General features: G+C 41.0%; 1 protein-coding gene across 1 annotated transcript in view; it reads left to right on the top strand.

Moving 5' to 3' along the window:
* enpep (glutamyl aminopeptidase) overlaps window positions 1-24,248 on the top strand; it is a gene marked incomplete at both ends in the record, with an annotated part of 56,947 nt that extends 32,699 nt beyond the window's left edge. Inside the window, 9 exons of the mRNA XM_084311218.1 lie at window positions 5,180-5,316; window positions 5,417-5,472; window positions 5,576-5,726; window positions 6,663-6,736; window positions 6,944-7,048; window positions 14,779-14,952; window positions 17,530-17,670; window positions 18,738-18,819; window positions 24,093-24,248. Of these exons, the coding sequence (XP_084167344.1) occupies window positions 5,180-5,316; window positions 5,417-5,472; window positions 5,576-5,726; window positions 6,663-6,736; window positions 6,944-7,048; window positions 14,779-14,952; window positions 17,530-17,670; window positions 18,738-18,819; window positions 24,093-24,248 (1,076 nt within the window). The remainder of the gene's footprint in view (window positions 1-5,179; window positions 5,317-5,416; window positions 5,473-5,575; window positions 5,727-6,662; window positions 6,737-6,943; window positions 7,049-14,778; window positions 14,953-17,529; window positions 17,671-18,737; window positions 18,820-24,092) is intronic.
* Between the last annotated feature and the right edge of the window lie 2,718 nt (window positions 24,249-26,966).

The following is a 26,966-nucleotide window of genomic DNA, read 5'->3' as shown; positions in this document are numbered from 1 at the left end:
GCCCGAGTTCAATGTGGATTTAGTATCACCAGTGTGGAATAATATAAGGATTCCCCAACTCCCTCATGTAAAGACATTCCCCTCCCCTTTCTCCCCTATCCTGTGTCCCCCCCTCCACCCATTTGACCTATCAAATGGGACCACATCCCCCCCCTTTTAACTATATAAGGCTCCTCCCGACAACAATCCTGGTCGCTACCGGGGTCATTCAGCTGATCACCTGGGGCGCGAGCCTCAGCCATTCTCTCTATGTTTCTATCTGTCCAGTTAATAAACCTTGTTATTAACTGAACCTCGGTTGACTGAGAACCTTCTTCTTCAGGATATCCACAATATCCCACACCAGGCGTGCATACGAACAGATAATGAATACTGTAATCTACTGTACTTTTTTATTTTCACCACAGTGCAACAATTTTTTCTTTTTATCCACTTTTTTCTCCTATTTTTCTCCCATCCCAATTCCAATGTGCCAATTCTTCCCTCCCCTGTCTTGAACGTTGCTCGCATATGCCCCCCACTGGCCGGTTGTAGGGAGGATAGAAGCCTTGCATCACGTGTCCCCTCCGGTACACGAGGAGGAAGCCTGTCACATCTTTTCACCTGCCAGCGCGGACTCTCATTGGTGAGGTGTAACGTGTGGGAGGCTCACACTACCCCCGCCATTTCCTGTCTCTGCTGTGCAGGCGTCCCCAACCAACCTGTAGGAGTCGCTGTCCACAACGTCCAGATTACCACCCATCGACTTCCACCCCCTAACTCTGACAATTGAGTTAGTATGACGGCTGGCCCAAGCCGGAGGCAATGCCGACAGCCAGAGTCGAACCCGGTGTCTCTTGCGTTGGTGACGAGCGCAATGTCCGCTGCGCCACCCAGCCGCTCAGTGCAACCATTTTGAAACTAATTTCAGATCTAATTGTTGCTACATGCTAACAATAGGGAGGAGAAACTAACTGCATTTCAATATTTGTCAAAAACGTTACCTTTTGTGGTAGAATTATCCTGAATAACAGTTATTGAAATAATCCATACAGAACTTTGAACCTTGAACCCCATAGAAATTTACAGGAAGTGTCGTTTTGAAAAATTCCAACACCGATCAACAGCTAGTGATGTATATTACAAAATGGCCGCAAAAAGACTACAATTGGTTCAAAATGGTTCAAAATTTCCAAAATGGTCGCCCTCTTGGAATAGACAAATCGAATGACACTTTTAACTTATTGCTAAACTAACGTATTGATTGATAATATACATTCTACATGCTGTTGTGACATGTTTATGATGTTAATACTTGAATATGTTTGAAATTTAAATCGCAACTTTTATACAACAGTCTAAAAAATATTGATTTATGACATGATGTCACCTGCGGTCCGCCGATGGACCGCATGGGTGGAACAGGTTAATTAATGTTGCGTTTTTTTCCAAATCTAGCCAAGAGTAAATACCCTAACCCTATCAAAACAGCAGTCAAAGTGTATATTTTCAGCACTACGTTTGTTTACCAATGATTTTAAGTGTTTTAAGTTAAATATGAGGAAACCGGCGGATATTGATTTGAGGAAGTGACGCAGTGATACATCAGTGTAGTCCTATTACAGAGAAAACCCAGGGCTTTTGATGGGATTTCGAATTTCATAAAACTACACTACCCAGCTCACGCCAGCGTCTGTCAAACTTTGAGCCATCTAGCATGAAATATCTTTTCAACGTTATTTTCGTAATTATATCTGACGGGGGGAACAAACCAGAACGTTATTGCCATAAAATAGAACGTAGTTTGTTTATTTACCTTTCTGTGAACGTCTAGAAAAAAAACTGCGTCTCGATCGAAGTAGTAGGTGCTGAAAGTGACTATAGCTAATATACTGTAGTGCACTGACCACCACCCTTCCGCGTTACATTGAGCTCATGGGAGAGAGAGCGGGGAGAGAAAATGTATGAATGTGGATGAGAGCCTTGACATTAAGTGGTTGTAGAGCTACGGCTGTGGGGGTGCTGGAGACATGATCCAATATACTTGTATACGCCTGAGTCTCCTGAACACAGAGAGACCAATCCCAATTATCGGCACTTTCTCGGCCGAGCTATAGTCACTTTTCCGCACCTACTCCCCAAACTCCACATGCGCAGATTGATAAACCTAGATCTCTGGACAATCCAGAGACTCCATGGGCATTCTGCGCATGCAGATAAACCTAACCTATCTTAGCCTAACGGATATACATTCGCATCAAGGTACCAAATATGCCCCAATAATGATCAAGACTTACTCTGAACAGAGTTGATTGGGACACCCAGGGAACTGGGATAGGCTCGAAAGGGTCGATCTGGTCCTTGGTTGGCCATTCTGCTGGTCCAGAAACAAAAGTCTAAAGTCTAGAGTCTTTTGGGAATTGTTTAGCCATAAAATGACACACCAATGAAACCAGCCGATAAATCTAAAATAAAGCAGGTTATAACTAATTATATCATTGAATCTTCAAGCCATAATTGAACACAATACACCCCCTTTCAACAGTAAGGACTTAAAGGAACATTATGGGAAATGCACTTATCGTCTTCTCCAGAGTCAGACAAGAAGAAAGATGCCAATTTCCTCTCTGTGCGTTCAGTAAAAAGCTACAGTATCTGGCTGCAAGCTAGCCTAGCTTAGCACAAATGAATGGAAGCGGATACGGACCAGCTGGCCTAGCTGTTGGCCCAAAATACGTCTCCCGGAGTTTTGAGCTAGTGGTCGGTATCCACTTTCATGCATTTGTGCTAAGCTAGGCTAGCTTGCAGATGGATAGATTTCTACTGAATGAGAGGACATTTGTATCTATCTTCTTGTCTGACTCTAGAGAAGACAGTCAAGCACATTTCCCATAATGTTGGCGTGTTCCTTTAAAGATGATTTGATTGAAAATCCAAAGTAAAAAAAACGTGCCAGACTCATAGTGTGTTGTGAGGCTCTGAAAGTGCGCACATCAGCATACAACACCGGGCTGGTGACAGGCAACATGGAAGAACACAAGATGGCAAGATACAACGTCAGGAGAGCAGTAATAGAGGCAAAACGGCGTTACAGGGATAAAGTTGAACTTCAGTTTGAACAGGCTGACTCTAGAGGCATGTGGCAGGGCCTCAGAACAATGACAGATTACAAAGGCACCCCCCTCAAACTGAACAGTGACATCTCCTTAGCGAATGATCTCAATTCCTTCTATGCGAGGTTTGAGGCTGTGAATAACAACACCAGCCTACAAACCACGGCAATGGGGGGGGGGGGTCTGCTGATGGAGACTCAGTGTTCAGGGTAACAGAGCATGAGGTGAGACGGATCTTTAAAAAAGTGAATATCAGGAAGGCAGCAGGACCGGACGGCATCCCCGGCCGCGTCCTAAAAGTCTGTGCCGACCAACTGGCCCCGGTATTCACTGACATCTTCAACCTGTCCTTGGAACAGGCTGTCATCCCCACCTGTCTGAAGAAGTCCACCATCATCCCTGTACCCAAAAAATCTACGCCCGCTTGCCTCAACGACTACCGCCCTGTAGCCCTCACCTCCATAGCCATGAAGTGCTTTGAGAAGCTAGTGAAGGGCTACATCTGTTCCTCCCTCCCCATCAACCTGGACCCTCTGCAATTTGCATATCGCCCCAACAGGTCCACGGAGGACGCCATAGCCCATGTGCTGCACACAGCAGCATCACACCTGGACAAGAGGCAGGGGAACTATGTGAGAATGCTGTTCATCGACTACAGCTCAGCATTCAATACCATAGTCCCCTCCAAACTCATAGCCAAGCTCAGGGACCTGGGCTTGAACTATGACCTCTGCCAGTGGGTCTTGGACTTCCTGACGGGCAGACCCCAGGTGGTAAGAGCCGGCAACTGCACCTCCTCATCCATCACGCTCAACATAGGGGCCCCCCAGGGCTGTGTTCTGAGCCCCCTCCTCTACTCCCTGTACACACATGACTGCGTAGCACAGCGGAACAACAACACCATCATCAAATTTGCTGATGACACAGTAGTGGTGGGCCTGGTCTCTGCCAACAACGAAAGGGCCTACCTGGAAGAGGTAGAGAACCTGTCACAGTGGTGTCAGGAGAACTGCCTCTCCCTGAACGTCAGCAAAACAAAAGAGATGATTGTGGACTTCAGGAGGTCGGGGGTCAAGGACTACAGCCCCCTCAGCATCGACGGGGCACCGGTTGAGAGAGTGAACAGTTTCAAGTACCTCGGAGCCCACATATCCGAGGACTTGACATGGACCACACACATTGACAGTGTTGTGAAGAAGGCACGACAACGCCTCTACTTCCTCAGGCGCCTAAGGAAGTTCCAAGTCAGTCAGAAGATCCTTAGGAACTTCTACTCATGTACAATAGAGAGCATCCTGACCGGCAACATCACCTCCTGGTTTGGGAATAGCACTGCACAAGACCGTAGCAGACTACAAAGAGTGACACGTTCAGCCGAACGCACAATTGGAGGGGGGCTTCCCACCCTCCAGAACATTTACAACAAGCGGTGCAAGGGGAAGGCTAAGAGAATTATTAAGGACTCGAGCCACCCGAACAACTGCCTCTTTGAACTGCTGCGGTCAGGCAAGCGATACCGGAGTCTTAAGGCGAGCACAGAAAGACTCAGAAGAAGCTTCTATCCCCAGGCCATCAGGCTGCTAAACGAACAATAAACACTATGCAACAACCATCAAATGCACACAGCACACACACCCACACGCACACACTCACTCAAACAAACAACACACTGCAGCACCCACTCTCCACACTTTAGATCACACAAACACACTTTACACTTTATATTTATTGATAAAGGATTTGCACTACAACTCGTACACCTACTGTGAATTGTACCTAAATTGCACCTCGTCCCATTTCTGCCTTGCACTATATAGTATTGTATATTAGTACACTGCACAGTATTGTATATTGTATGGTAACTCAGTTACGTCTATTCTGCATCGAACATTGTACATATGTCTAAACTGAACACTGTGACCTAATTTTTTTTACTTCTAATTTTACTATGTTATTTTATTTCATACTTATCTTGTCTTGCACAGTCTCTGGAGCGTAACAGTAAGAAGCATTTTGTATAAAAGTATTCTGTACTTCTGTATGACAACTATTAAAGAAACTTGAACTTGAAACTTGATGATCTCCAGAGCTCGTCCTTCTTGACTACTCCCCTGCAACGGACGGACTGCTGAAGGTCAACAATGATCACATAGGGTTCTACAGAGTCAACCATGCCGACCACATGTGGGGTAGCATCAGTCAACAGCTTCAAGCAGAACACACGGTAATGTTACGCTGACTGGACAGATCAACTAGGGACTGTTACTGATACAATCCAAGCTGAGACGTGATTCATTTACTATTTTAATCATCTTGCTTAACAGGTGTTTGATGCACCTGATCGCACCAGCTACATTGATGATGTTTTTGCTCTTGCGAGGTAAACTCAAACACACACAACATACACCACTGGTGACACAAACTCGGACCATATCACTGAATGTAAATCTAATACAAGCATTGTGTTTCATTCCATTGTTTAGGGCAGATGTTCTTGATTATGGTATTGCTTTCAACCTCACAAAGTACCTGACCAATGAGACGGATTACATTGTTTGGGACCGTTTGGAGTCCTCTATTGCCTACGTCCGGGACATGTTGTCAGACAACACTACACTCTACCCCAAGTTTCAGGTGAGAGCTGTACAACTGCTGTACACTGTAATCATAACTACCTACCTCAAACTATAGTCTACCCATATAACTCTGTATGATATGCTGTATATACCATATATGTATGTATTTATTTATTATCCATATTTACACTATATATATCTATCCACATCTGTCTGAATATAACTGCATATAATCCTTTTTACATACCTGTATAATATCTATGGCTGTATCCATACCTACTCTTAAGTAGTAATGTACATACATACATACATACATACATACATACATACATACATACATACATACATACATACATACATACATACATACATACATACATACATACATACATACATACATACATACATACATACATACATACATACATACATACATACATACATACATACATACATACATCTATCTGATTAGCATTATTACTCAGTAGTACTCATTTATATTATACTCCAGTTGAATCACTTATATTTACACTGATATTTAGAGTAAGGTAGTGAATACATTTTCAACAGGTAAATTGTAATTGTAATGGAATACATTTATAAAGTAGCCCTCCCAACCCTAGCTGTTTCCTACAGCTTTGTAATGGCCTTAAATATGGCGACAATCTTTCAGTTTCCGCGTCACAGAGGAAAGGAACCATTTTTAAACCTTTGGAATGGACCCCAGGTTTCAACCTAGGAGAGGAAGCTATAGTTCTGCTAGCATAACTGACACCCTACTCAGAGTGCTCTACATTGGAATGATTGCATTGTTTTTCAGTATGGGTGGGAATCAAACCCCTAACCCTGGCAGTGTTAGTGCAGTGCTCAGAGCACCAAGTGCTTTACTCATTGAGCCACACAGGACCACCGTTATTGGATTAGAACTTTGGTATCTTTTGATAAGGAGCAAGATTAGGATGTTACATGTCACCTGTTTTTCTTTCCCCTCTAGAAACTGTTCCGTGACCATGTAAGTAAAATCTCCAAGCAACTCGGATGGCAAGATGAAGGAACACAGACCGTGAGGTACGAATTTCAACTGATAATGTAAGAAGAGGTGTATTGCACTGGCTCAGGTTAATATTGTAGTTGCAATGCAATAAATATAACAATTTAACTGAAGTAGTTAGCATACACATACATGTATATTATACATTTGTATTTATTATTCATACTCCTGTTTTTTCTCATTTATAATGTTGTGACTGAGAAATGTTTGAATTGTTTCGTCAGATTACTACGGGAGACGGCCCTTGGGATTGCTTGCCAAATGGGAGATCAGGATGTGCTGAATGAGGCATCTCGAATTTTTGACCAGTGGATTGACGGAACCCTAAAGTATGTCAAGAGTGTTGGTGATGAAAAATGTTCTTACTCATATGCATTCTATTATAACTAAACATAAGATCTGTGCTCCTTGTTCGTCAAACACTCACTCCAAAGTTGTTAAAATGGTCCTATTTGACTTTTGACGGATAGTTTGCCTTCTCTCTGGATGCTGTTATATTGTTATTGTATCTGTGTTATGATGAGTGATATACAAGTTTAAGACTTCCGGTTTGAGAACGACATGTAGCAGACACGTTTGGTCAACGCTCCGCTCCCGTCAATGTTAATTTCGCTTCAAAACCTTATTTGCACAACACTAATGAGTTTAAACCTCATCGTATATATTAAATAAGACCTTCTACTAACTATATCAAAAGAAATAAAGATTCAACATGGGACCTAAGGAAAAGAAAGAGACTGGAAAGAAACACGGAGTAGACTGTACAACGGATCAGGCTGTGACACGCTCAGTGAGGGATACAGCAGCGGCCAGTACAACGGCACCGATGTTGACTTGCACCGTCGGGGAGACAGTAGCTGATAATATAACGGGCCCGATGACGACTTGCCCCGAGAGGGAGACAGCAGACGACAATATAACGGCACCGGCGGGGACGAGCTCCGTGAAAGAGAAAGCAGTGGAAATTGAGAAGAAAATATCTGACAACACTGCCGTGACTCCCAACGCTCCTACAACCTCAACTGATACAGGCAGGGAGGATACACCACCCGATTTCAAGTCTCTGACTAACCTGATAAAGGATCGGATGGATAAAGCGGACGTTAACTGGGTTAAGGCGGATGCCAAGGCTGACGCTTTCAAATTACACATCGACGACTTCAAATTACACATCGATGCTAAATTCGAAGAGGTTAAAATAGCGGCCGCAAATCAAACCGAGCGTATTACTGCAGTGGAAAACACTGTGCTCGAAATCACATTGAAAGTCGAGGAGAACAAGAAGACTGTTCACGATGGATTCATGGAGCTAGCGGCGGAGATACAACAGGTGGACAAAGCGCTTTGGAAGAAAATACAAGACATCGAAGAGGAAGCAATGGAGAGGCGGCTCGAGACCGAACATCACTGGAGATGGAGTGGAGATGGTAGTGGATTTCAGGAAGAAAGCAGCCCTGCCCCCTCCCATCATACTGGGAGGCACTCAGGTGACCTCCGTGGAGTCATGCCGATTCCTCGGCATGACCATCTCCCGGGATTTGAAGTGGGAGCTCAACATCACGGGCCTGCTCAAGAAGGCCCAGGGGAGGATGTTCTTCCTCCGGCAGTTGAAGAAATATAAACTGCCGAGGACCATGATGGCCCAATTCTACACGGCCATCATTGAGTCCATCCTCACCCACTCCATCATCTCCTGGTTCCCCGCTGCAGCGGCAAAAGATCTTGCCAAGCTGCAGCGGGTGATTCGCTCCGCGGAGAGGGTGATCGGCTGTCCCCTGCCCTCCCTCAGGTCCCTGCACGACTCCAGGGCGCTGAAGAGGGCGAGAAAGATCATGGCCGACCCATCCCACCCCGGTCACAGCCTCTTCACCCTGCTCCCCTCTGGGAGAAGGCTGAGGATCCCAAAGGCTGTGAAAGCTCGACACAGACTGAGCTTCTTCCCCTCAGCCGCCAGGCTGATCAATGCCTCAGGGCCCCCCCCCCCCCCCCCCCCCCTCTGCCCCCAAGTGACACTGGCTCAATGACATTGACTGCACTGCACTAGTCCGTACTGGATCTCTGCACACTTCACTTTATATATATATATATATGTATTTTATTTATTGATTAATCCCCCACTGCACTGTTTTCGTTTCTTGTCTGTGTTGGTGTTTGTTTACTGTGAAAAAAGAAAGAATGCATACACTGTATTGCTGCAACAATTACCAATGTGTTTTACACAAATGGCTCAATAAAGGAATCTGAATCTGAATCTGAATCTGAATCACTACCGTAGATATAATGTCCGTATTGTGGGATTGGATGAATCAGTCAATTGCACAGACGACACATTTCCAACAGTGTTAGCTGGAATTCTAGGTAAACAGATCCTCCCCACAGTGCCGTTAGTGGACCATTGTTATAGAATCGGTACACGGGACCCCAAAGGCAACAAGACGAGGGTTATCATTGCTACTCTGCGCAAAACAGAAATAAGAGACGCGATCATCAGAGAGGCACGCAATCAATGGGGGAGACTGAAATATAATGACAAACCAGTGTCTTTCTACGAGGATTTATGCAGGGAGGCCATTTCCCGACGTGCCCCTTACAAAGAGGTGCTGCAGAAACTCTACAGGAGAAGACTCAAACCCAGCCTTCGCTACCCAGCGTCTCTCTCCATCTTGGGGGAAGATGGTAAAAGATTCGGGTTACGCTCGCCTAAAGACGCAGAAGAATACATGAAGCAACATGATATCGGCCCCCTGGGGCCAGACACACCATAGGCCCGTCTCAGAAGACAAGCCTATTCATCTCTTTCTTTTTCTTACTTTTTATTATTTTTATTAGAATGACTTTGCCACGGCTCAACTACAAAAGCGACAGCAGATATGCCTGTAGGCAACACTGAGGTACAAAGTGTTTAATACGAAACGATAGGCACTATATTTATAGATTTCTGTTTTTTGGGCAGGCAATAATCCAACATTGACATTGGGAACACTCGAATATTCTGGATTCTTCTTTCGACCGTTCAGGGACACACTGGAATGTACTGGAAAACACTAGAAGGACATAACTCTTGGACAGGAAGAATATTCTGGAACATAACATCAGTGTTTACAAATTTACAAGGGTATTCTACAACTTTCTAGAATACACTGTACTCCTACAATGAAGGCCTGTAACAATAACATCCGGTATGTATATGCATAATTAGAACCAGATATGGAAGTTCAATAAGGTTTTAAAAACATCATCCTCATCAATAGGTATAAGAATGACAAGGTTATTTTAATATTTTAAGCAATTGCTCCACTGCTTTAGGGATTTGCATAATTTAGTTCTAATTTTTTTTTGATTTTTTTTTGATTTTTATTTTATTTCTTATTCTTTTAGTATTTTTTTCTCTCTTTTCTTTTTCTCCTCTTTTTTGAAGGTTCCAACATATACAAGTTAGTAGAAGGTTCAAATAAATATACCAATGGAGGTATATTTTTCATTTTTCACACTATTTCACACTACTTTTATTACATTAATGGGAAGGCGCTAGACCAAGAGTGACATTCTATTAAATTAGAATGAAAATTTTAGATCCTATGGCAATTAGCATAGGAAGGTTAGGGTTAGAAGGCTCATTTTGGGCAACCCGGTGGTTTAAGGGAGGGAGTCATACGCGTAGGGTGTGTCTATGGAACACAGCCCTGTACGACTCTCTGAGGGAGGGGGACTTAGGGGATTATTATTTGTATATATGTATGTTTTTAAGCTCGGCTCTCAACGGGACCTCAATAGTTGGATGTATATCCATTGTAGATTCGCACTCCAAAAGCATTACCAACAACTACACAACAACATGTATAGATTATGGCTAGTTTGAATATAATGATCTGGAATACTGGGGGAATAAATAATCAACACAAACGCAAAAGCGTGCTCACACTGATGAAAAACAAACAGGTCGACGTGGCTCTGCTAAGCGAAACGCACATTTTAGTGGAAGACAAAGCTACGTTAGTGGACAACATATACCATAACATTAGTCACTCTTCCTTTGGAACGAGAACCCGTGGAGTTGCCATAGTCGTAAAATGGAAGTTGAATATTGAATTGAAGGGAGTATGGTCTGATGCAGATGGTCGGATAACTATAGCTAAGATTGTACACAAGAACAGGAAAATAGCGGTGGTAGCGGTATACGCCCCAAATTTGTACGAAGCTAATTTCTTCACTACACTTACCAGAACAATGTTAGACCTTCCTGAATACTCATTTATAATTGGTGCGGATTTTAATGCCATTTGGGATCCAGGGATGGATAAATCTTATCCCTCCTTTTCCAACGAACAGAAAAATTCATCTAATGCGTTAAAGGATTGGTCGAAGAACACAGGTGTAAATGATCTATGGCGATCACTCAACCCCACGACCCGGAAGTACTCTTGTCGATCTGCAAGACATAACACACTTTCCAGAATAGATTATGTTTTTGCATCCCCAAGACTATTTGATAACTATGATGTGGAAATGGTACCCAATGCATTATCAGATCACTGTTATTTACTCCTAAAAGGATCATTTGGTATACTGTCATCCCGAGCCCCAAGATGGCGATTTAACTCGATGCTGCTTAATAACAAGGAATTCATTTCACAACTCAAAGAAGCTCTCTCTGTATTCCTACTGGAGAATGCGAATTCGGTGCAGGACCCCAGAATGTTATGGATGTCGGTAAAGGGATTGATCAAGGATTTTACCGGGTGCTTTTCCTCCAAAATACGCAAGAATCGTTGCTCAAAACTGGCGGAACTGGAAACGTTTTACTCTACGTTATTTACTTCTTTACAATACAACGACTCGGTTCGACTGGAAACTCAAATTAATGTGCTAAAAAAAGAGATTAACGCCATTTATAAACAACAATCTGAAGTACAAATACGTAGCACAAGACAACAGCATTACTCTCAAGGTTCTAAACCAAGTCACCTACTAGCTATGTGATTAAGAGTCAATGCAAAATTTGCAGATATAACTACCATTAAAGCTCAACAAGGACTTGTTACAGACCCTAACAAAATAAACGCGACATTCAAAGAGTTCTACTCCAACTTGTATAAATCAGAAACAACCTTCGATCAAAACAAAATGGACACATATCTTAATCAAATTAACCTCCCCAAACTATCAGAGGATGACGCTAAACAGTTAGAAACACCCATCACACTAGATGAACTCAGGAAGGCCATATCCGAAATGCAAAGTGGTAGGGCTTCAGGAAGAGACGGTATCCCACCAGAAATGTACCTCTCATGTTGGGACATAATTGGACCCCTATTACTTAATATGATTTTATACTCAGTCAAGGAGGGGAACTTCCATAAGAACGACAATATTGCACTCATAACAGTCCTCCTTAAAAAAGACAAAGACCCCACCGAGTGCGGTAGTTATAGACCCTTAAGCCTCCTCGGAACCGATATCAAACTGTACTCTAAGGTATTAGCCATCAGACTTCAAAAGCATATGACGTCTTTAGTTCATCCGGATCAGACTGGCTTCATAAGAGGCCGCTTGATCACGGATAACATAAGACGATTACTACACGTACTAGATGCCAGCAAGGACGACACCACACCTAAGGCGATGCTGTCTCTGGATGCGATGAAAGCATTTGATAGGTTGGAATGGTCGTATCTATGGGCAGTATTAGAAAGGATGGGGTTAGGAAAAGGATTCATTGATATGATTAAAGTATTATACAAAGACCCATTGGCCATTATTACAACAGGTATAATCACCTCTGAAATCTTTCCGGTATCACGCTCTTCTAGACAGGGTTGCCCTCTTAGTCCCAGACTATTCGATTTATCATTAGAGCCTTTAGCACAATATATAAGACAATCCCAATCCATAGAACCAATCGTAATCAAGGGCACACAAAATAAAATTAGTTTATATGCGGACGACGTAATACTGTTCATGCAAAACCCTAACACCGCAATGCCTCATCTTCTCAAGTTGATTGATGACTTTGGCGATCTATCGGGATTTAAGATAAATTGGCCAAAGTCGGCTTTTCTTCCACTTAACGCCCCTGCAAAAAAAATATACTCCTTCCAGAAGAAATACCAATGGTTAAACACTTTAGATGTTTGGGAGTTGAAGTATTCCCTACCATAAGCCAAACGGTGAAGCACAATTACATAAAAATCCAAAATAAAATCAAATACGACTTTGACAGGTGGTCAAAACTTAAAAACTCAGTACAGGCACGGGTATCAATAGTTAAGATGGATGTCCTACCTAGAATCAACTTCATCAGCTCCATTAACCCCCTCCAGATGGTTACTGGAAAAAATTACACTCTTCCGCATACAGATTTATTTGGAATAACAAACCACCACGTATAAAAAGATCCACCGCACAGAGAAACAAAGCCGACGGAGGTATGGCATTTCCAGATTTTTTCCACTATTTTAAGGCGTACACTTTAAGACCACTGACAACCTGGTTTGATCCCCAAGCATCAGTATCCTGGAGAAATTTAGAAGTAAATATAGTAGCACCACATAGACTGCAGGACATAGTATACACCAAATTATCAATTAAGCAATGCGAACTGAAATTTGGCCCCATTATTACTCATGCGATCCGGATATGGCGTGAAACACAAAAAAAAAATTCTAACCCACATAAATGGCACAATCATACTCCCTTATTCAATAACAATGCACTCCTGATTGGAAAACGACCTATAAGATTCCCTAGATGGGAAAAGCAGGGCATACACACATTAGGAGATGTTTTCAACAAACAGGGTTTTTGTAGTTATGAGGAAATACACAAACATTTTTATCTCACCAGTTCCACATATTATTTTTACGCACAGTTATTGTTATGTTTGAAGGCTCATGGTGTCCCATTAAGGATACCAATTGTACACCACAGATACCACAAATTATTCTATGAAAGAGAGACATCGAGAGGTTTTGTATCAGATTTTTATCATCAATTACTAACGTCCTCGTATGAAATCCTCCACCTAGACTCAGTCTGGAGGAGGGATATACCAGACCTAGAAATAAATTTTGATTGGCAAGAAGCCTGGGCAAATGTTCGACTTGCGTCACGTAACCCGGACCATCAACAAATCAATCTTAACTATATTCATAGGACATACCTGACTCCTATAAGACTGAACAGAATGGGTCTTAAACAAGACTCCAGATGCACCTTATGTACAAATGGGGATGAGGGTACATTTATGCACATGTATTGGGACTGCCCACCAGTTAAGATATTCTGGAAAGAAGTGACCCAGCAATTATCAAATCTCTTAACTCTGAATATACCTGTACACCCCTCTGTATTACTGTTGAATGATGTTTTTGAGTTTGCAGTCCCTATACAGCTAAAGAGATTGGTTTTATCTGGTATCACAGCGGCTAAAAAGCTGATAGCATCACGATGGTTTCAACCGGAAAAAATGTGCCGGAAGGTCTGGATTCTTACATATCTCGATGTGATTTATCTAGAAATATCTACAGCAAGAATTTTGGGTCTCAGTGAATCCAAAATTACAATGTGGTTAGAAGTGGTGGAGAGAATAAAAGCTAGCATATGAATTGTAGTGCCTGGTTAGGAGCGAATGATAATGGATGGATTATCCAAGGGGGGGCCCGAGGGGGGGAGCGAGTGAAAGCACATGTGTGTAGGGTATTAGATAGCAAGTATTAGGTGTATATCTTGTATAATATATTTATTTAAATGGTGATTTCATTGGATGTGCACTGTTAATTAATGCTTGTATATCTAATTTTATGTTATGTTTATGTTTATGTGTTTGTTTAAAAAATTATAAAAAGATTAAATATAAAAAAAAAAGTTTAATATAACATCAATCGATATATCACCTAATGATATGACATCATCCATCTTCATCTCAGTGAATATTCCTTTTAAAGGCTGTGATATACAGCTAGCGTAGCTACAGCTAGTATATATATTGGCAACCAGAAAATTAAAGCGGCACTGTGTATTATTCTGGTATATTAAACTCTATGACCTTTTTGGCATCCAGCAGTGTGGGTGTGAACCTGAGGCTTCTGGTCTATCGATATGGCATGAAGAACTCGGGCAGCGAAACAAAGTGGAACGTCATGTTCCAGAGGTACAAAGCTGCCACGCTGGCCCAGGAGAAGGACAAGCTGCTGTACGGACTAACATCTGTAGAGGATGTGGGACTTCTTTACAAGTAAACAATTTTCAGACTGGTAATCCAAAGGAAAATGTTGAATGTTTGATATTAGAATATTTGTAAGGGATAATGCACGAGAGGCCGGCATTACAGGATTCTAATGGCCTCCACAGAGGTTCCAGAGGTACAAAGATGCCACACTTGCCCAGAATCGAGTTCATTAAACACCCTTTTTATAATGAATAATTCTTTTTTTATAATGAATATTTTGTATAGATTTCTTTTTGTTTTAAGGCAAATACGTTTTTGAGCCATTATGTCAGGGGTGGCCAACCAGTCAGAGACTAAGAGCCACAAAAAAATTACTGTGGTACCACAAAGAGCCACACCATATACCAGCGTTTCTCAACCTATTTTTTCAGTCACGGCACCCTTCATGTGTTTATAGGTCTCACCCTCTGGCCTCTGAAGTTGCTAATGTCTTTTTTATTTGGGCCTCACAGGGTTAAAAGTACCCTGTGAGACCCACGGTTGCAAAATTACAAAATCACTTTTAGCCATTTAAAAAAATAATGTTTATTTAAAAAATGTTAAAGGGGAACTATTTTACAATTTCTTTCACTATTTGGGCACTTTTACACAATTCCTGTGAGTCTATGGAACACCTAGGTTTTTTTCAAAAAAAATGCATTGTTTTGTATTTCTAATCAAGTACTAAAAACCGCATTTTTCTACCTCAAGATCTTAAGCCGTTTTGAGGCTGGGCTCCAACCACTGTGTGGCCTGGTGCCAACTGCCACATCAACTGCCACATTATTATGCAGCTGAGAAATCTCTGACATCACAGATATGCATATTTTCAGATGACTGAAATATTGTGAGAGGAGAATTGGAAGAATTCGCCAATATGAGAATTAGAGACATATATCCTATTAATATAAGTCCACATAGCTAAGAAACAATGGTAAACACTGAAAAAAGCCATTTATAAGATAGTTCCCCTTTAAGCACATGTATAGTCAATTGGTCCTGTTGTTCAGCCTCACAATGCTATTTGATAGTAAATGTGTTTATATGTCCCACCCTCTGGCCTCTGAAGTTGCTAATTTCTTTTTAATTTGGGCCTCACAGGGTTAACCTCTTAAGCCCGAGATATACAGTAAAAGTGTATATTTTCAGCATTATGTTTGTTTACCAATTATTTTAACTGTTATTAGTGAAATATAAGATTATAGAAATCTCAGGGCATTGAGTCGGAAACCGGCGCATATTGACAGGAGGAAGTGGCACAGCCAAAAGTGAGTGTAGTCTTTTGAAGGAAGAGACTCAGGGCTTTCAAATTTCGAAAAACTACCCTACCCAGCTCACACCAGCCCCTGTCAATCATCTGACTTCTGGATTTACTTTTTAATTTCTCTTATTTTTTGGGATTATCTCCCACAAACCTGAACGTTATTGCCATAAAACAGAACGCAGTTAGTTTCTCTACCTTTCTGTGAACGTCTTGCAAAAAACGGTGTTGCAATATGATGAAAAATGGTGGAGAAATTTACATTATAAAAAAGATGGCAGAATTCAGTACTGTATCTACAAAACCTTCTGTTTAATCATCTTCCCTTTATTCATTTGCTTAGATTTTTCAGGTCTGGTCAATTTTAGCATGGTGTTATTTACAGTCAAAGATAATTTTTTTTTAAATAGAATTGATATTCTCCTTTGGTTCATTACAATTTACTCAAGCCTAGTAACAGACACACTATTTCTGACACTGATCCATTATGTCCCTAGATTCAGATACCAAGAACATGCAAATGGACCATTTAAAAAAAAATTGTAAATGTTTATTCTACGTCCTTATGGAATGAGTGACATAAAAAAAAAAAAGTAAAAAAAAAAAAAGTAAAAAAAAATGTTTTTTTTTATATATATATATTTTTTTTTTATGGATGGAAGAGCCGCACATTGACGGGCAAAGAGCCGCATGCGGCTCGCGAGCCGCGGGTTGGCCACCCCTGCATTATGTCAAAAATAAAATGATGAATCAAAGACAACTCCAAAAATAGAATATACTGTAGATGATGGCAATACCAACACTCGAATGGAGCAATTGCCATAGCACCTATAGGTCTGAGTTACTACTTACTTCATCACATTATCAAATGATTCAATCATCACAACATCGAATTTCTCTTTATTTCATTCCCTCACAATAACACTCAAGCAGGAAAAAATAAACAATCACTGCTTCTGAAGTCTCCATGCTACATTGGCCTACTAATTGTAATGTTGTAATTTTCCATTATGTGATCCGTTAGTATGCAAATACTGTATGTGAAAGACCAACATTTGAGGTATGGAGTGGTTGGTCATTACATGATTGTTTCAAACCTTACACAATTCTTTGTGCCAGATCATTTCCTATGTTATTTCGGGTTCCAAGTCAGCAAAGATTTCCTAAACAAACAACATTCCACCAAAACGTAATTTGCGTGTTTTTGCACAGCTCTCAATTAGAAACAGCTGTCTAACTAAACAGATCTATCTGTCTGTCTGTCTGCCTGCCTGTCTGTGTGCCTGCCTGTCTGTGTGTCTGTTATGCAGTACACACACACAGTAACTTTTGCTTTCCCACAGGTTGCTGGAGGCATCTAAAGATGATACGGTTGTGAGGAGTCAGGATCTGTTCACTGTGGTGCGATATGTCTCTTTGAACCCATTGGGAAAGACAATGGCATGGGATTGGACCACCCTCAACTGGGATTACCTCGTCAAGAGGTCAGTACCATAAAGTCCTCGGCCTGTATTTATCAAGCATCAGAATCACTCCTAGGATTTGCACTGAAAGTTTGACAAAGACCGAAAATAGTCCTACCTCTGAGTATTATTATGAAGCATCCTACCTCAGAGTAGGACATTGGCATGTTCCTTTAAAAGAGATGTGGTCAATTAAAAGTCCCAAGTATTTTTTGAGGGTTGAGCTTAATTGAGAGTAGATGTACAACCATAAATAACAGTGTTATCTGCACAAAAATAGAGAGCTGAGTTTGGGACATTCTCTCCCAAGCAGTTTATATAAACAGTAAATACAATTGGGCCTAGAACTGAACCCAGAGGGACGTCCCCTTACAAACTGTTAGTACTTCAGATATAAGACTCTCAAACTGGGTCTTATCTGTGAGGTAGTTGACAAACTAACCTACTGCATGATGACAGAAACCAATGTTCAATGAGTGTTAAATATGTGCAGAATGTAACAGAGGAAATTAGCTAACAAGGTGAAAATTGAAATGTTTCACTTCATTGTGCTGATGTTAGAATGGTGTATACTGAAGCATACTGTATGTGGTGGACTAATTCAAACCACAACTTAGTGAACATCGATTATTATTTACAATTCACCACAATACTGCTAATCAAGATAGGAGTATTTATTTTATATATATATATATGATTATTTTTAGGGCATTTCTGAATTATTAGATATATCAGTGAAGAGTGATAGGAAACATGGAGGTAAGATATGGAGGGGAAAGCATACAACAAAGTCCAAGGGCCAGATTCAAACCCAGGGAATTGCCATTACATGGTTAGCTTGGCGAGCCACCAGGGCGCCCGTCGTTATTCCGTTTGGTTGTTCCCTTGGGCCAGCCGTTAATACACAGCTATGTGGTTACACTGCCTACATTTCTGACAGAGAAATTAGCTAGGTTCACAATAGCTCACAATATTATGAGTCTCCTTGGTCTGCCTGGTATTCTCCTAAATATAAATTATTGGAGGACGGGTTAACAGTTGATGTGTGTGTTGTAGTTATATATTTTATATATTCTTTTACATTGCAGATATACAATCAATGATAGAAACCTGGGGCGCCTGCTGAGCCGAATCTCAACCACCTACAACACTGAATTGCAGCAATGGAAGGTTTGGTCTTGTTGTTACATTATGCTTATACCTACTGTTACCAACATTACCCATTTGAAAAGGGCAGGGCAACCATATACATTTAAAACTGTCCTTTCACTTTGTTTGCATAGAATGTTCTACAACAACTTTCTAATTTAGATATGACTTTGTGCGCACTCATATCTGAATTATTGCTCCTAAAGGCCCCAAAAGAGCAACAAAGATCCTTTTTTGAGACCATTTGAGAATTATCTGAGAAGCCATTGAGCTATCAATATTGTCTCATATGGCCCCTACAATTCTAGGAAACATCCACACTGATTTTTCGCTGAGATTTCACTTCAATCTCATGTTCTCATTCAAACTAATATTTAAACAAGAGCTAAATGAATACATATTTGAGAGAATTTAAAAACCTCATAATTTTCTCAGAGTAATACCTGTATCTGCTCAGCTATAGTTGTTTCTTATTCTCATTTAGGTATGGAACAGATCTCTTTTTTGTCTAGGAGAAGTAAATTAGTTATAAATTAGATCTTGTCTTGGATTTTGCTTCCCAATGACAAGTATATTATTTGAATTAATTTCCATCATTGTCTATAGATATTTAGTATAAAGTTACACCTTTTGAATATAACAAGGTGATACTACACAGGTTCGCTGCTCAGAGCCTCAGGGAATCAGCTTTCTTTCGAGTCCGAGTCCTGGACTGATTTTCAGGACTTGTGACTCGACTTGAACTTGAGCGCTGATGACTCGGACTTGGACTTGGACTCAAGCATTGACTCAGTGGTGACCGCTGTGTCAGCTCTTTGACTGCCAGAGTGGAGTGGACTCAACCTTGATGACTTGGACTCAGACTCGGACTAGGGTAATGGGGACTCGACTCTGGTTCTTCTTTGGTGACCCGGACTTGGACTCGGACTCGAACACTGGGGACTCGAGACTCGAGATTTTGTGACTCGACTACACTGCCCTCCTGTGTTTTCGAACATCCTTCCTATGCTTCCCAACATCCTTCCTATGCTTCCCAACATCCTTCCTGTGCTTTCTAACATTATTTCTATGAATGAATGAATGAATTACTTTTATTTATATAGCACCCTTCACAGCACGAATGCACAGGGTGCTTTACACTACAGCTTAGCAGGGGCGTAGCTGGGGGGGGGGGGGGGGGTAGCTTAGGATGATTCCAAGGGCCCAGCACTGGGGGGGGGGCCCAAAAGACATCACTCAGGTGTATTATTGATGCTCTCATTGATACTATGTTTGTTTCTGAAGTGTGTGTGTGTGTGTGTGTGTGTGCGTGTGTGTGTGTGTGTGTGTGTGTGTGTGTGTGTGTGTGTGTGTGTGTGTGTGTGTGTGTGTGTGTGAGATATATATAGAGAGAGGGGGGGCTTTGGTAGACTATTGCATTGGTCCATTCATTGAAGATGAACGCAATGCGACATCCTTTACTAGGCTCACCCACCAACAGTGCAGGTGCTGAACTGCTGATCTGAATGTATAGGTAAAAACCATATTATGCGTTTTCATCAATAAAAAAATGGCCAAAAAAGATTCCGCTCGCGTGCTTACATTCACTGGGGGCCTACAAATACATTCTTTCATGGGGCCCAGAATCTGGAGCTACACCCCTGCAGTTTAGTATATAAAAACAAAAACAAAAACAAAATCTGAAATAAATGACAACAACAAACAGCAGTTAAAACAGTGAAACCAGATAAAAAAAGTAGAATAAAAGAATTTAGATAAAATCATCAGTCACTAATTAAAAAACAAAACTATAGGAACAGTGGGTCTCATTCCCGAACATTTTTCAAAGATATATTCTGGAAGACTTATCTTGGAACCACTGAGACATAATCTATGACAAGTACACTCTGAGTCCTGAACGTGCTGGAGATATGTCTTAAGTGGCTGAAACGGTCGCAGAAATTATATGATCTGATATCTGCTTGGAGAATGGCATTCTGTCGTAAACTCCAAAGCGCGTTCCCGTTCAGCTCATTTGCATACAAACCACGCCCCCGACAGTCCTTATAAAGCAACTGTTGACGCAGCTGTGTGAAATGGAATGGCGGAAGTGCTTTGAGAGCCGCGTGATTACGAAACCTAGCGTCAGTCAGTGCCAATCAGAGAGCGTCTCCGAGAAATGCGGCTAGGTTTCATAATCACGCTTGAGCCCATCAAAACTAGATTAGATTAATGTATTGGCACTTTTTTTTCACCGATTAGCTTTGGTTCTTATTTATTTATCCACTGTCATTTCAGTGTTGGTGTATAGGCTATATAGTGTATTTCAATATAAGTTTAATTGATATATTCGAAGGAATGCAGGTTTATAGCTATATCAACCCCCTCCAATGTACAGTAAATGACCAAGTATGGTTTTGTCAATATTCCAATGTACAGTTTTGCTTGTACAGTGTAAGTCTACCACCCCTCCAACCTCCTCCAACAGTTTGTACGTCAAATGTACTCTCTTTTCTGGACTCTTTTTGTATCACAAACAGTACTGTATTTGCAAATCTGGTATGTCATAAATGTATAGATGTAGCAGTACTGTCTATCTGTGTCGTGTGTGTCATATATGTTATGATGAATTGAAAATGGGGGACCCTGATGTAAACAAGACGAAATTCTTTCTCTGGTCTGCATCCCCTTATGTAATTGAGCTGTACTGTACTGTACCCATTCTGCAATCTGTTAATAAAGTTTTCAATCAATACCAATCAATGGGATACATTGCATGTTGACCTGCATTCTTTCAAATGTATATAATTAATCATTAAAACAGATGTGTAACAAATAAGAAATGCAAATTCCACAGAAGGCATTAAATTATTATTATTTTCAATCATTTCACAATAATTGCATAATTGTTCAAGTTCTTCAAGTTCAAGTTCTTTAATAGTTGTCATACAGAAGTACAGAATACTTTCATACAAAATGCTTCTTACTGTTACGCTCCAGAGACTGTGCTAGACAAGATAGTATCAAATAACATAATAACATAATATAGCATGAATTTAGAAGAAGAAAATGAGGTCACAGTGTTCGGTATAGACATATGTACAATGTTCTGAGTTACCATATAATATACAATACACAATACTATGCAGTGTACTAATGTACAGTACTATCTAGTGCAAAGCAGAAATGGGATGAGGTACAATTTTAGGTACAATTTACAGTAAGGTGTACGAGTTGTAGTGCAATCCTTCATCCATAAATATAAAGTGTGGGGAGTGGGTGCTACAGTGTGTTTGTTTAAAGTGGGTGTGTGCTATAAGTGTGTGGAGTGGGTGCTACAGTGTGTTTGTTTAAAGTGAGTGTGTGCGTGTGGATGTGTGTGCTATGTGCGTTTGGTGGTTGTTGTTGTGTAGTGTTCATTCATTGTTCGTTTAGCAGCCTGATGGCCTGGGGATAGAAGCTTCTTCTGAGTCTTTCTGTGCTCGCCTTGAGACTCCTGTATCGCTTGCCTGACGGCAGCAGTTCAAAGAGGCAGTTGTTCGGGTGACTGGAGTCTTTAATGATTCTCTTAGCCTTGCCCTTGCAACGCTTGTAGTAAATGTTCTGGAGGGTGGGGAGCCCCCCTCCAATTGTGCGTTCGGCTGAACGTGTCACTCTTTGTAGTCTGCTTTGGTCTTGTGCAGTGCTATTCCCAAACCAGGAGGTGATGTTGCCGGTCAAGATGCTCTCTATTGTACATGAGTAGAAGTTCTTAAGGATCTTCTGGCTGACTTGGAACTTCCTTAGGCGCCTGAGGAAGTAGAGGCGTTGTCGTGCCTTCTTCACAACACTGTTAATGTGTGTGGTCCATGTCAAGTCCTCGGATATGTAGGCTCCGAGGTACTTAAAGCTGTTGACTCTGTTTGAATATCTGAGTAATTAAAGTAATTATACATTTGTCCAAAATAGCTGGTTCAGATATGGTTAATCCAGCTGCCCTGTGATCAGATGAATCCATATTATTTATTTTTCCGACATCAAATGCGTAATTTCTTATCGTACAAATATTGTCATATTTATTTTAATTATGATCAAGTAATTAATTCCAAGGAGGCCTGTAGCGTTAACATGAAGGAATCACTATGAGAACACAGTCTGTCAAGTTGTAATAAAGTTTTAAATTAGTCAATCAATCATGAGATTTGATCGTGGGCTGAGAGCATATTTAAGAGTGCTCCTCAGCACTCTTGGATCTGCTCTCAAATAAGATCTCAGGAAAATTTGAGGACTCCCACTCCCAGCCCTAATATGTCTTAAATAGGCCGAAATCTGGCTAAGACGAAATATTTTGTCGTAACTACGTTAGAGAATGAGACCCAGTGAGGACAAGAAAGAGTGCCTATGTATGACCAAAGGCCTGTCTAAGTTGTTTTTTAAAAGAGTTTTCAGAGGGGGCAGTTCGCAGGTCCAGGGGGAGAGCGTTCCAGAGCCTTGGTGTCGTCACCTCGAAGGCTCGATCATCTCGATTTTTTTGACCTTGTGAGTAGCATGGCTGCAGCATTTTGGACCATTTGTAGTTTGTCTGTGGATGATTTGGTGAGACAGGTGAAAAGTGAGTTGCAGTAGTCAAGCCTAGAGGAAATAAAAGCATGCATGGACAGTTCTAATTCAGAGTGAGATATGATGGTGCATAGTTTTGCAATATTTCTGAGGTGAAAGAAGCAGGTGCGTGTGAGTGTTTTGACATGTTTGTCTAGGTTCATGGCCTGGTCGAAGACAACACCCAGGTTTCTCAGGTGGGGACGTATGTTGTCTTTAAGGGACCCCAAGTGAGTGGCCACTCTAGCTGCAGTCTTTTCAGCTGCTACGATCAGCACCTCTGTTTTTTTAGCATTTAACTGGAGGAAGTTACTCCCCATCCAACTCTCAATGCTGAGCAGGCACTCCTGGAGAAGGCTGAGTTTCTCCAATTTGTCAGTAGTTGTATGTCGTCTGCGTAGCTTCCTAACATCCTTCCTATGCTTCCTAACATCCTTCCTATTCTTCCCAACATCCTTCCTGTGCTTTCTAACATCCTTCCTATGCTTCCTAATCCTAACATCTTCCTAACATACTCCCCATGCTTCCTGTCACCCCTCCTTCCTGTCACCCCTAATGCTAATGCTAAGAGCGGTCAGTGTGTTTGTCTGTGATTGTGAGCATCAGCATGCTAATAATTAGCATGCTGTTGGTTTCATACTATTCATGCATTTTCTCCCAATGAAGGAAACAGCTATTGATACACATTTAGTGATTAACTAGTGATATATTTGAACATATTGCTGCATGTCTTATAGATGGAGCACTTTTTCAAGCTGACGCCCAATGCTGGTGCTGGGGAGATGCCCAGGAGGCAAGCTCTAGAGACGGTGAGGAACAACATCATGTGGGTGAAAAGGAACGAGGATGAGATCAGAACATGGCTGGAGAGCAACGTTGCCTTGCCTACATAACATCAGGTCGTGGTCATTTTGTGTGGTAAATGCTGTGGTCACGCAATGGAGAAATGTATAAAATCTTGTTTAAACCTAGAATATTCAATGATTTAACACTACATAGCTTGAGGTACAGTTCCCTTTAAAGTAGAAATCACGATTCAAACGCTAATAGAGGGGTGAAGAAAATCACTGTTTGGAACTAGAAATGATGTGTTTGGCTGTGATGTTCCTACCCTAAAAGCACAATGTTGGTTCACTTAGTGTCAAAATGTTATTTTTTGGATTTGTGTCAAGATTAGGAACAAATCAAGCCAATTTGTAACCAATTATTGTATAGGTAATTAGCCATGAAAATGTTTTAGCCGTGTAAAATGTCAGGTTTTAGTGTCAGCCCCACTTCCCCAAAGAGAAAGGGCTTCTTTCAAGGCCAACCATGTTACGCCTGTCTTCAACAATCATACAGGGAGAAGTCAATCTTAGAACAGGCAGACAGTAGCCTCAACAGACCATAAAGCAAGGATTGTAACATAGTGCTATGTTTGCTAGCTAACGTTAGTCAGCAATAACGCGGCGATGTGGCAGTGCTTACATTTGCGCAGCTATAGCTAAATGTTAGTTAGCAACAACCCGGCGATGTGGCAGTGCTTACATTAGCATTTTCTTCATTGGTGGATGTTTAGCTCAATACAGGATTCATACTGTATGGTGCCCTCGGTTTCTTTCTTGAATATGTATGGTCTATGCTCAGTTGATGCCATTCGCTAGGGCAGTGGTATGGTTTTGCCAAAGACAGGAAGGCACAGTAATGGATGGCTAAAAGACACACTGTACATTACAGCATGTTGCCTGTGACCACAAAAGAAGTGCACTGCATTGTGGTCCTCAAAAAACCGAAATGATGTCTCGGCAGCTTTATGAATGTCTGCCATTGGTGACTGACTGTATAGCGCTTCTGATTTAATGAGGTGAATGATCCCCATTACTCTTTCCACTAAGTGGCAGTAAGTTCAGTGTTCCAACGACCATTGAATCTCAAACTCAAATGAAGAAGTGTTGTCTTCTGGGTAGAATAGGTGGAGTTTTCCTAAGTTGCCTCTAATGGTGTGGTAGTGGGAACACATTGGCTGTACTGTAGCTTTATTCTCTTTGCTTCAAACTTGGGAGCGGCCATACAGTATTCCATTGACAATATCAACAACAGTGTAAGAGCATCTCAGGATTTTTACCTTAAGAAAATGTTAATAGATTGTCCTAGTTATTTTTAAGCCACAAAAAGGACATTTGTGTACATATACATGTGTATCTGAATTGAAAACTGTAACTACTTTAATCACTGGTATTGTATGAGACATATTTGAATTGGTTTTGTAAATTATGTCTGAATAAAACATAACATTTGTAAAAACAAAAAACTAATTTGTAACAAAATATAGCCTACTATGTTCATTGTTACTTTTATCTTGTATTTTATTTGTTTGTTTTGTTCACCCAGTTAAAGGTCAAATCAGTATGCTTTTTAATGTATCATAGCAAAAACTAAAACATAATTTATAGATCTATATCAATTGCTAAGTAATTGCTTCACTAGCTGCTGAGATTTCAGGCTTTCTAAATGGCCTGTAGTTTGTTTTTGGCTGGTTAACCACACTCCTCACCTATTTGAATTACAATCACCTCCACCATGCTTACGAGTCCCCACACATTCATCTTGCTGTGCGTTTCAACTTGGACGCTAATGTTATTTTACATAAATTTGCAGATGTTGCTGCAATTCCTAATAGTCACCGATATACAGTAGGTAATAAAACAGTTATTTGACCTTTAATCAAACATTCTAGATAATAAGGGGGCGGTGGGCAGTTTCAGGAGGAGGGAGTCATGACCAATGACCGCCCACCACCACTCTCCACTGTGGCAATTAGAGCTAAGACTTTGGGGGAATGTTATTTGGGCTAACGTTAGTTTAGCTTATGTCGTAAATTATGCCAATTATAGCGCATAAAATGTGTTGAGAAATGTCCCTAAAGATTACTATGTACAAAAGGAATGCTTTACACTTTTAGACTGTAACAAGAAGTGATTAGTAGGTTGGCAATCAAAAATATTGATGACCTGGATTTGACTAAGGTAACTTAGTTCATAGATTGTGTGTGTGTTTACAGAGACTGATTGACATTGTGGCCACACAGAGGTCGATTTACATATAGAGTGAGTGGTCAAATAATTCTATTTACGACAGGAACCTGAGGGCCAGCTGCCAGGCCAAGGAAGAGCTTAAGACAATGGGCTCTGTCGATCGGAACAAAGGACCAATAGGTCACATAACTTCTGTTATCTCGCTGGAGTCTCCTGTGACACACACTTACAGTAGAGACAGAAGTCTGAGGAGGAAAGTTTAAGTTTCACTATTGCTGTAACTAAATGTATGTTTAAATCCTTAATTTAAGCTCCAAACAAGCTGTAGCTATTTCCTGGTATATTGTACTTGTAATCTTGAACGTGAGGATATGAAACATGTTGTATTTATGAAGAGGATCATTGAGTTGTACAAATCAAGCCATTTCGGAATCGAATCTGTAATAATTAAGATGATACTAAGTATAACTGTTAACATAGATATTAATTTAAGCTAAAAGGAATGATTAAAATGCTATAAAACTGGGCTTGATGATACAAAACAGTGATTCTCATCTGAAACCAAATGCTTTTAAGTCAGGAATAATATGGTTATGT

The sequence above is a fragment of the Notolepis coatsorum genome (genome assembly GCF_963971535.1).
Source record: "Notolepis coatsorum genome assembly, chromosome: 3".
Taxonomy (NCBI): domain Eukaryota; kingdom Metazoa; phylum Chordata; class Actinopteri; order Aulopiformes; family Paralepididae; genus Notolepis; species Notolepis coatsorum.
This window is presented reverse-complemented; position numbering and strand designations above follow the sequence as displayed.